The sequence below is a fragment of the Pomacea canaliculata genome, linkage group LG8 (genome assembly GCF_003073045.1).
Source record: "Pomacea canaliculata isolate SZHN2017 linkage group LG8, ASM307304v1, whole genome shotgun sequence".
Lineage (NCBI taxonomy): Eukaryota > Metazoa > Mollusca > Gastropoda > Architaenioglossa > Ampullariidae > Pomacea > Pomacea canaliculata.
Window position 1 is genome coordinate 26,113,991 of NC_037597.1, and position 11,737 is coordinate 26,125,727.

Sequence of the window (11,737 nt, forward strand, 5' to 3'; positions counted from 1 at the left end):
TAATTGTCACCTGATGTTAGAAAAAAATATTATAATTTTTAAAATCACTGTACGTAATATATATTATGTTCATGATGATCTATGTCGGTAAGGGAGGGAAGGGGGGAGGACTTTTTCTCCCGAAGGCTGTTTGGATACTTATCACATTACACTCGGGCCATACGAAATTGTCAAACAATAATTTCGCCACATGCACGTGTCCTATTTATCCCGTACTGATCTTTCCTTTCTTCTTTCTCAAGATTTTCTCTTTTTTTTCAATCATTTCTTTAATATAAGCATATGTCACTATATATATATAAACAAAAAATCTAGATTTACTGAATGTCGAGGACCACATGCCCACAGCCGGACGTTCCCCACCAGCCACCCCTATTTTATGCGAAGATTTTACGAACATATAACATCGAAAAATTTACGTTCTTGTATTATCATCGTTTTTGTTGTGTTTTTTTTTTCTTTTGGCGTGTGTGGTGTTGGCACAAGTGCTGAAAATGACAGTGCAAGGGATATAATTCAATAAGTGCAACTGTGTAGGTGGAGCGGAGTAGCCTCTCTTGTACCGTTAAAGTCAATCGTTCACCCGATCAGTCAAGCACTGAAAGAACATTAGTGATGCTTATTAAAATTTAAAGTTTGTTATGGAAAACGAAGTTATTTTTGGAGAATCAAAGATTTTTGACACAGCAGTGTTAATTATCATCAATAACATTTTCCTCGCGGGTCTGCTTGACTCTCAAACGGTTTGTTCTCAAATGGCTGTTCATGTAGACAACGCATGGCTACCCGAGGAGGTGTGGGGAATATTCTAAGGATTTTTGCTCGGTTGCCATCGTTTGGCATTGAAAGACCGCGTCGTCTTCTGCCTGACAGACACGAAGATCAGCAGTCCACCTCAGTTACCTACACAGTAGAGTCTGATTCAAGGTGGACATTATTTTAAAAATACGAATTCTTCTTTATTTGACCATTTAATATTTCACATACGACGTTCGTCATGTTTCTTCGTTTTAGTTTATGCATTCTTGTCAAAGGCATGCGATTAAAAAGTTGTTTTGTCAAACGTGTTACTTTTCCATTTATGATAATATGTACTCTCTGAACAGATTTCGCCTACCCATCTGTTTTCTGATACAGCATTTGTAATTTTTGTCAACGTCAAAACACGTGACTTATTTGTATATATATATATTTTTATTTGAAAGAAATATAATCATCAAATAGTGGTTGGAATTTAAGCAAGAACTTCTGTAGTGTAACCAGATGTTTTCATGTCTCAACATTTTTATGCAGTCTTTGGTAACAATTTTTACTTTAAAAAGTTGAAAAGTGATTAATGTGATCATCAAAATTTTCAAGTTACATTAATTTGTAAAATTCTGCAAATGTTTATGTATTAGTTTTATGATTGTGTGATATTTCCATTATTGTCACACATCAATGTAGCACTGAATAGCAGTGTAATCCTCATACCTGATTTATTCATACTGTTAACAGAATTTTAAGACTTCTTCGTCGTTTGACCTTGCATCAAAGGGTGGGAATGGACTTCCAGCAGCATGAGAGTTCGCCCTTCATGCCACCTGAAGCTGTGCGGGGAATTCAGACACTTGATCGTGATCTGTTTTCAAGGTCAGTGTCTGTGCCAGCCTTGAGGGTCAATGTCAGACAGATTGGTGCCCTTACAAAAGGAAAACTACTGCAGCCAGTGATTCTTAAAATGCCTCGGATCAAGCCCTTTGCTGAACTTGCAGCAACAGATCCTGAGAGGAAAACTCACAAACTGCTTCTTCTTGACCCTCGCAAGTGCAAAATCATTGATGAGTTTAGGCCTGACGAAGTGAAGTCTCTAAATGATCTTGGCATTGATGTGCAAAATCGTGAGTGGTTTGAAATTGAGTTAGGCTATGACAACTGGACTTTATCAGATATTTTGCAAGCAGTGCTGCCTGCTGGGTCCAATGGTGTTTCTGGATTCAGCATTATTGGCCACATTGCTCACTTTAATCTAAAAATGGAAGTCATGGACTACAAATACCTCATAGGTAAGCTGTGGAGAAAGTTACTGATTTTCAGTGAAACAAACACTTTTGGCGTGCAGATCCCTGACTTCTTCATTGTTATCATTGGTTACAGTTCTGTGCTCTGATTAAAGGCCTTACTTAAACTAAAGCAGCTTAATATTATGACAATTCTAAGTCAATCTAGACATCTATGTTTTAAAAAGTCTTTGTGAATCAACACGAGGGGCAGTTTTGATAAGGTAAAAAATTGATATTGAGCATAAAGTGCCATAATTTCATAAAATGATAAAAGCACTGTGAAACATGCTTTAGGTAATCTTGTCAATAAACGGATGCCAACAGTGAAGGAAATTTTACACTAGATCTGACACTGATTTTTTTTTTTTTTTGTTTTTTTGTTAAGAAATCTTCATATGAAAATAATCCTTGTTAATACCTTTTCAGAGATGTGTTTCATTCCTTTAAAAAAAAAAAAAAAAAACAACAAAAAACAAAACAAAAATGGCTGGACATAGGCAGAGATGTAAACTAAGGGATGTAAATTTTCAGAAAAGCTCTTCTAGTCTTTTTCTTGTTACTTCCCTTAGTCTAGTTTCCACTAGCATCTGAAAAAAAGAAATGTGTGGTTTTTTTGTTTTTTTTTTGTTAGGTAAAGGAAAGTTCAGTCATATTTAGAATGTCACATAGTCTTAAGAAAGAGCCACGATTAAGTCAACTTTTATCATAAACGTGTTTATTAAATAAAATTTCACTGTGCATAATTTGAAGACTTCAAAATTTTTTTAGTGGTATATTTTATCAATTTTTGCACATCGGAAGGCCAGGAGATTCTGTGTTAAAAGTAAACTTTGCAGAGAAGGTTAAGCATTTGACTATAATTTTTGAAATGGTGACCTTATCCTTTCGGTACAGAACTTCATTTGTTTCAGGCCAGGTGGTATTGGATAAAACTCCATCTGTGAAGACAGTTGTCAACAAACTAAACACCATCGACAATACATTCCGTAATTTCCAAATGGAGCTTTTGGCCGGAACAGATAACTTTATCACTCGTGCCAAGGAAAATGGATATATATTTGAACTAGATTTTTCTAAAGTGTACTGGAATCCGAGACTAGGTAAGAGTTTTATTTCCCTTTTGATTTTGCCACAGTCACTATGACAGAATATTATATTTCAGATAATTTATCATTTTATTAGTCTCTTTTTTTATACTTTATTATCTGCTGAGTATTAATCCTTCCTGGTAAGAACAATACTGGTATCATTTTCTCATTTTTAAAGATGGTTGGATTTTACCATCAGATTTAAGTTTTTATGTTTTTTTTTTTTTTTAAGACATTGGTTTAAGGTTGTGGCTTGATGGTGGCCTTTTGGGCCACAACTTTCTTTTGCCTACTCTTCTATATTATCCTTTTTTGCTATGTTGGTTTTGTTTGGTTTTTTGTTTTTTTTTTTTTTTGCTAGTGGTGTTGATAATGTATCACCTGGGGTACTTGTTTTTCACCCTTTTAACATATTGTTACCTTCTGTCCCATGTTATAGCCCTAGTTGCTAGCACCACATATGACTCAAACAACCAACCATGGTGACAGCTGAAGTTGTTTATTGGCTTTATTTACACCAGCCAGTCTTCCACTAAGGCAACAATGCATTCAGTAGATTGTAGCTACCTACATTGTAACCCAAATATTATAGCATGTGTTTGTGGTGAAAGGGGCGCCAGGCACATTGTAGGGTCTTTAAACTGCAATCCCCTCCTGTGAACAAATTGTTAGTTTGTTAGTTTTATCAACCACTTGCAGTAAAAATAGATACCATGATAGTAACTGACATTATTTTTGGTTCCTGTCAAGAAATTGTTTTACTAGTATAGTGTTTTATGCATAGAGATCTGTGTCACTACTATTTGAAGACCAGCAAATAAGAAATATCAGATTATATGTTTGGTTTTTGTTACAAAACATCATGTGACAAGTTTCCTCCAACTTGCAGACATGCTATGTAACTCCACACTGTCCAATCCTAACCAGATTTTGAAAAATCTTTAGTACTTGTATTTTGAATTTAAGTTTTCTTTTTATGTATTTTGATTTGAGCTATCTTTTAATGTTGTCTTACCCTTGTAAAATGTGTTACTGGGGGCTAAAATCCAACTAAAAATCAACGAAGTCCATGGTAAAATTGGAAGAGTTTATCAGTGAACGCCAAGTATGCCTGCTAATACTCTATATGTGGTATAATTCTGTGCATTTTTTCTCACTTTCATGAATTTTGAACGTCTCATGCAGAGATCAGTGCATGTTTTTGGCTTCATGGTGAGCTAGGGTTAGTAGCGACCCAAATGATGCATGTGATTCTTTCTCTCCCCTATCCCCCCTTTTTTAGCAGCTGGTGCACATGCGTGACTGCTCAAAAAGGAAATACAGGAGACTGCTAACATGCATGTAGTGTGTGCAAGCATAGACAGGAGGGGTACGGATCATTTTAATAACGTTGATCCCTGGTGATTCGTCTTCCGTGTTCTTTTGATCACCACCGGAACCATTGCATAGATCGGAGTCAGACGACAGTGTTGTCAGGAAGAGACCCCTGTAGTATTAGATTTCCATGTAGAATGTGAAGTATATGTGAAATGGTCCACTTCATCACTGCCAAGGGTTTGTATGCACAGTTGGTACGAGATATGTCAACACCAGACGATGGGAACAAACAATTCACTGCAGGCCGGTTTGGGAGAACCCGTGATGGAGGAAAGGGCTAGAGAAGGATGTGTGGATGGTGGTGTGGGGGAGGAGGGAGAGACTAGTTTGTGCCTACACGCGCGTGTGGGTGTGTGCACAGGATATACTTTCATACCCTTAATGAAGCATGAGCCGGTGCGGGCCAGTGAGAGTTCGGGGCGATCAAACAGCGCGACAGCTTTTGTGATTGTCGATGCTTCCTGCGCCGGGCTGTTACAGCGTTCTTTTGTGTACATGTTTGACGTCGGAGGGGATGCTGTTGGCCCCAGCACGGCACTTGCGCCTACGGAGGTGCACATGTGTGCTGGTGGGGTGGGGTGGGCTAGGGAACAGGCACAGCCAGAAAGCTTGCGAACGGCACGCTCGAGAGGGGGTAGGTAAACAAAAGCTGCTACGGGTGTCGGGTATCGGGGTGGCTTGACCGAAGGACGGGCTCGACTCCCCCCCCTCAACGTCTTGGGCGTCTGAGTTGAGCCACGCTGACCGCTTTAGAGATGTGGCCGGCGCAGCATCTGGTGGGGAACTTTCCTTCGCAGGCAATATTTGGTTGCATCAACGTGTCCAACAAAATAGGCCGACAATAGACATGTTTGCCAAAGATAATTAAAGGGTATCTGGCACCCTGTCCTCCACCCTCTTTTTCTATTCGTCGGTCGTGTTTTGGGGCTTGCATCGCGAGCAGCAACGTCACGCGAACGTTTGCAGCGAACATTTGAGTCGCATGACAGTTTACGCACAATGCTGCTTTGTAGACAACAGATTGCTTGATAACACATTGTCATTGGCGGACCGTGTGTGTGTGTTTAAGCTTATTAGTAACGGAAATGTATACGCTGTGCATGTGTGCATTCTCGCACCTCATGATACGATATTATGTTTCAGGTACAGAACACCAGCGCGTAGTGGACCTCCTTCACAAGGGAGACAATCTGTTTGACGTGTTTGCCGGAGTGGGACCCTTTGCTATTCCTGCCGCTAAGAAGGGCGTTGCTGTTTTCGCCAACGACCTAAACCCCGATTCTTACGCTGCTCTGGTCACGAACATAAAACTAAACAAGGTTCCTTCGAGTGCCATCACCGCATACAATCTGGACGGCAGGGCGTTCATGAGAACAGTGCTGAAAACGCATCTCATTGACAGGCTCCAGAAGGTGGCAAATGCGATCAGAGTGGATGACGAGACTACAAGTGGATGCAAAGTCAGAGATCACGTGACAGCAAGGGGCCTTGACAGCCCTACAAAGCAGTCAGAAAATGAGTGCGAACCAGCTCATGAAATTCACCGCCCGGATGACGTTTGCGTTGTACCCGGAAGTGACCTGCCGCCAGATGCGTTTGGCAGGGTGTTCGTTGTCATGAATCTGCCGGCGCTGGCTGTGGAGTTCTTAGATGTCTTCCCTGGTCTGTTGGCTTCATGTCCCTGAAATGGTCAAGACCCATCCTGCTATTGCCGGGTGCTTGCCAACGTTATTGTCGTATGCCTTCAGCAAGAGCGACGATCCTGAGGGAGATGTTCGTGCGCGAGCCGAGAGGATGCTAGGGCAACCACTTCCGGCAGGAGCCATGGTGAGAATGGTTCGTAAAGTTGCTCCCAACAAGGACATGTTCTGCCTGGTCTTCCAGCTCACGCCCTCCATTCTGTTCGAATCTGTGGAAAACCAAGAGGAGCTAACCCCTTGCGGAGACAACCAGGAGCCAGTCGCGCTAGGTGAATGTTAACAGTTAAAATGTTTGTAACGTATTTAAATTAATATTTTAGCTGTCTCCTAGGCTTCAGTATCCAACTAAAGCGACTGGACTGTGCACCTGCCCTAGGATCTAATAATAACTGTTTAATAATAATGCAGCAGATTTATATAACGCATACCTCCACTGTATTGTAGACTGCCTTTTTCAAACATTTTCAGAATACAAAACACTGAAAGCACACATTCAAACCGATGCAAAATATATATATATAACACACATTGGATGACACAGACCAAAACATAGCAGCTAGCAACTGGCTAGTGACACAATAACAGACATAAAAGACGGGGAAACTGCGCATGGGATTCGTCAAAAAACAAACAAACAGGTAGACTGCTGGACTGAAAAAATGCATTCGATAAGAGATGTTTGACGTAGTAGAAATAGAAATGGATTTCTTCTCGACTATGTTGGAGAGTGTTCAACAGCAGTTCGCTGTTGTCGTAAACCATGTTTTTGCGTGAGCTTTATTGGATGAAAGACTGTTTAGTACTTCACAAAACTTTAAGCTACTAGACGTGTTCAGTTAGTCTTGACTCCAAGTGAGAATTGCTCACTCTGCCACTCAGCCAGCCGGAAAATCAAAAATAATGTGGTTGAGAATGATTGGACGGGAAGGGGGTGGGGTGGTTTGGAAGCAATGACTGGGTAGAAGCAAAGAAGTTATTGCGCTCGTTTCTTATTGAGCTCTTTATTTATTTATATTTTTTTCTCAATTCAGATGAACCTTCGACCAAACGAATGAAAATCTCCTGAGAAGGGCTGACGGCAAGACGTGTGAGAGAAGCACAGAGCTGGCCATCATGACATCAGGATCACGTGACCGAAAGCTCGCAAACATCGTCTTTAGAGTTGACGTCGTTTGTCGTCTTGGCCGGATAAAGCAAGGGCTTAGGGTTATGTCCAGCTATGGACATGACTCTAAAATTTCGGCCTTTGCCGTTCTCACAATGTCTGTTGTAAAGAGAGAAACTAACTTGTATATTACTTCGTTTTCGTGCCTGGGCTTCGAAGATCTCTTTTACTGTTGAAAAATGTACAAGTATATTTGTACATGTGATTATTTCAAATTTTAAAGTGCATTGAGCAGGCTTGTGGGAAAGGAAGTGAGCTATGCAGAAGACAGTATTAACGGCAGATGTAAATAAAATGCAAGATCCTACACTGAAGCTCTTGTTTGAGTGGGTTGCTTTAACAGAACCATGCTGTACTGGCTGGAGGTATGCTGTGAATGATTCTTGTTCTATCGTGTGAGACGACAGGCAGGCGTGAAATAACACTGATGAAGGAGAAGAGGATTGCGTTAGTCGTCATTAAGCTTAACTTCTTATTAATCTGATCAGATGATCCTATGTTCTAAAAGTGGTGTCAGTGGTACGCGGCATGAGAAAGGTATCTAGTAAATGTAACAAACGATAAAAGACAGGTGCATAGTGAATAACATCATCCCTTCCATGCCACCCTTTACACAATCCCACTTGCACCCGTCTAAGAAACAAAGGGTATATAGTATCATCAAGGAGAAAACAGCAATCGCAACATACTGCCTTTCATACATGTCTTTCATCGGGGTGATCAAGATTTCTTGGTTTGTTGACTTTGCTTAATGCTATATCAGAAAACAATGAGCTATTATGGAGGTGAGCTCAGTGAACACTTTTCATGTCTAGTGGGAAATGGCGTGTGTCGGGGAGCGAGATGTGAACCTGCCAACCACTAAGTTCAACGTATAAGTGACGAAAACCTTACAGGTGTGCCACCAGAACGCACTCTTAATCATAATCACCAACAAGTGAGTAGAATACGGCCTGCACAGTGAAGAATCCAAACGCGAACTCCATTTTCTTAAATCGAAGAAGAGAATACCAGTGCGTAGGAGCCCGGAAGGGGGTGGAGGGCGTCAAGGGGGACAGCCACCCATTCAAAAAAGATACTGAGGAACCGTGAATGTGAATTTCGTTCACAGTCAGCATGAAGTTTGCTCCATCCCCACTCCCCACACCATTACCACCATCACCACCCACGAAAAAAGCCGAGCGTCTTCCCACGCCAATGAACAGGTAGAGACTGTAACACGAGCACTAGTAGTGCCTGTTCTCCCTTTTACGAGCACTACTCGTAACATCCAAATGTGTCTCCCGCTGTACGAACACTCAAAGACATGAGGGTTGGGCAGGAAGGACTGGCACCGGAGGGAGCGCCAGGGCCCAGAACTCGGCTGCAGGCGAAAGACGCAGGTGGTTGTGTTGTCCGTCACAGTTTCCTCCCTTGTTAGTCCTGATTAATGGCCGACAGCTCGGTCCCGCCTGAGACGGCAAAACGACATCTCCCACAAGGATTGTTGCCTTTCAATGTCTGCCGAGAAGCTCTTGCGGTAGGAAACATAACAAGCTAGGATGTAACACAACATGTTCCCCCACCAGCGAGCCCTCTTGTTGGCCCTCCCACAGTTCTCTTCAGGGAAAGCGCAGTTGGCCGATCGCAAGCTCGGTGTGTAGTAAACACCTTTGCTAATTAATACCCAAGGGCCACTGGGCCCAACGCTTCAGGTCGGATTCTCTGCAGCATATGTTTTGTCACTTCATTGCAGGCTCTCTCCAAGCTGAGCTTCTTTCATCCTCCTGCTTCCTGCTCCATCACTGATGATGTCGTTTGCTGTGTTGATATTATTAGTATCATTTTTTTTTTGTCTGACGAGTGGATGAGTAACTGGTTTATTATTATTGCTTGTTTTGAGTGGATGAGTGATTGGTGATATTTATGTATCGTATACCATCAACGACCTTTGATGGTGTACAATTTCCACAATGATCAATGAAGTTTTGTTATTTTCTCATCGCAGCTGCTGGTTATGCAGACTATAACAACATCTCAAAGGAAAAGGCAAGTATCAAGCTTGACTTAAATGATAGATACTGTCGTTTTGAATCGTTACCACTCAAATATTGCATTCCAAATAATCAGTTGCTCACTGTTTTCTTTTTGTGACCAAGAGGTGATTCTTCTTTAGCTCCCTCCCTGCTCCGTCTGAGAGTAGTACTTTCTTTGATATTTCCAGCAAATGTGTCTTCATTGTAGACCACTGTGTTGAGGGCAACAGGTTTGTCTCGGTCCCCGTGGAAATGTTGGCACAAGCTGTAAAAGCGAATAAGACATGTTTCCCGAGTTTTTGGAGACTACATCTGATGTATCCAGCATACCGCCATGGAATGTTTGCTGCTGCCTCCTACAAAAGTTTACTTTGGTTTGTTTGTTAGTTTGCTTGTTTGTTTTCTTGTTTGTTTGGGGAGCAACATTTTTTTTTTGTCCTGTCGCTAACCACTTTTATTGCAGTCTCCAAACCTAACTGGCAGTCATCTCCAAAGACTGACAGTATCACAGAAAGAAAAAGAAACTTGAAAAAAAGTCTCTGATTACAAGAATACTACAGCAAAGTCATATGGAAGAAATAATTACATAGTACTGAAGAAAAAAAATCTGTGTAACTTTACTTAGCGCGATCTACCACAGTTATTTTATCCTAGAAAATGACTGGAGGCGAAAAAAGTCAGCTGCTAATTTTTTTTTAATTAAACTTTTTTAATGACTCTGGTGACCTGATACCGTTGTTTCATTTCCATTTTTTAAAGTTTCCGACTAGACTCTTTGCAAGCATATTTTTATTCCTTCTTTTGTTGTTGGCCTTTAGGAAACAACATACAAGCTGAAATTCGCTTCACATATCAGTTTCCTCAGTTCTAGGTAAAATTTACGAGACAGCTCGGGCAGCAAGCTGGATAAAGTTTGGAAAGTTTACTTAACAAGACGGAAACATGCCTGTCTGTTTGGCAATAACCATCTTGCGATCGAAGGAGAAAATAATACGGTGGTTCCTGCCCGGCGGCCATCAACATTAAGATGATCGCAGAATTCTGAGAGGAACCCGTGAGTTAATTATCGGGAACACATCAAACGGCTGTTTCGACAAATTAAGGGAGCCGGCCAGGCTTTTCGCGCTTCCGTTAAGGAAAATTGAGCCGGCGGTAGAGTGGGAAATACAGTTAGAGTTCTTTTCTCCCCTGTGGTTATTGTTGTCTTGAGTTGTGTTTACTTTTGTCTTTTTTATTTACTCTGTTTGTGTATCCGTGGTAGCTCATATAGACTGGTCTCTTTCTCTCGCCTTAGCCATCTGTGAACGATCTTGAAACCATGAAAGGGATTCGATGGAAATGATAGTGTCCTTTGCTGCCTTTTCGCATCTAAACACTGGGACATTCTATTACTCGCCGGAAACTACAAACTTTTACTCCATTCATGATCGGCGCGTGTTTTACAATGATTTTCAATAACTTTCTTGTCTTATTTGAAAGCAAATTCATGATTTTCTTTGCAAATTATAACTGCAGTGATCCAAAGCTGTTATAATGGCTAATAATAATAATAATAATAATAATAATATTATTAATTCGCTAGATCATAGCGAGTAGATGCTGGTGTTTTTCGCATACGCCGAAACACCAAGTTCTTTCGGTGAAGCGCAAATGCTGTATCAGCAAACGAAAAGTTTTATTATTCATAACAAATTTATTATTTTTTATGAATGGGAAGACATGTAGGCATCACCTTCATGTATCGCGAGCATTTCAACCCATTTTCCCCACTGTGTTCATCCTTCCGTCAGTAGTTTACACAGTATATGTTTAGGCTTAGTAGATGAGAGTTTAATAATTGATCTTCTTTGAATACTATTAGAAGGATGTGTTTGATGTTAACACCTTTGAAAATATTTTCGTCCCTCCTCCTCCCCCAACACCACTGCACCCTTGTAGACGGATCTGTCTAGCGACAAAAGGCAAGATGACCAGTAAAGTGTAGACAAGGAGAAGAACAACAACAGTGATGTAGCAACGATTCCAGTTGTGTCCTCTACATGCACCGCCGCCACCCCTACCCCCTTGCGCTTCTCTCGCCATCACCAAGTCCCGCAATTAGTCCTGACGGATGCCTGCCCAGCCGCCTTGCCTAATGTCAAGGGGGGCAACCGGCCCTTCGTCACATGAATCATCGTCAGACTCCATTTTAATTGCCGCGCAACCTTGCCGCGCTCGCTGGCTGGTGGCAACACAAACAAGCGTGTCCTGCTGGCACGTGCCGGCTCCCCTGAACTCGCGTGCACCGCGTGTTTCTGCGAGACTTGCCGGCATAACCTGCACCCAGCAATCGCCGGGGCTGCTGTGCGTA

General features: G+C 41.5%; 1 protein-coding gene across 1 annotated transcript; it reads left to right on the forward strand.

Moving 5' to 3' along the window:
* Positions 1 to 742: 742 nt before the first annotated feature.
* LOC112570989 (tRNA (guanine(37)-N1)-methyltransferase-like) lies at positions 743 to 8,393 on the forward strand. The gene is given in 6 exon segments (XM_025249756.1): positions 743 to 927; positions 1,498 to 2,045; positions 2,954 to 3,142; positions 5,651 to 6,183; positions 6,185 to 6,476; positions 7,239 to 8,393. Coding segments are annotated over 6 exon segments (1,746 nt in total). The 5' UTR covers positions 743 to 778; the 3' UTR covers positions 7,274 to 8,393.
* The last annotated feature ends 3,344 nt before the right edge of the window (positions 8,394 to 11,737 follow it).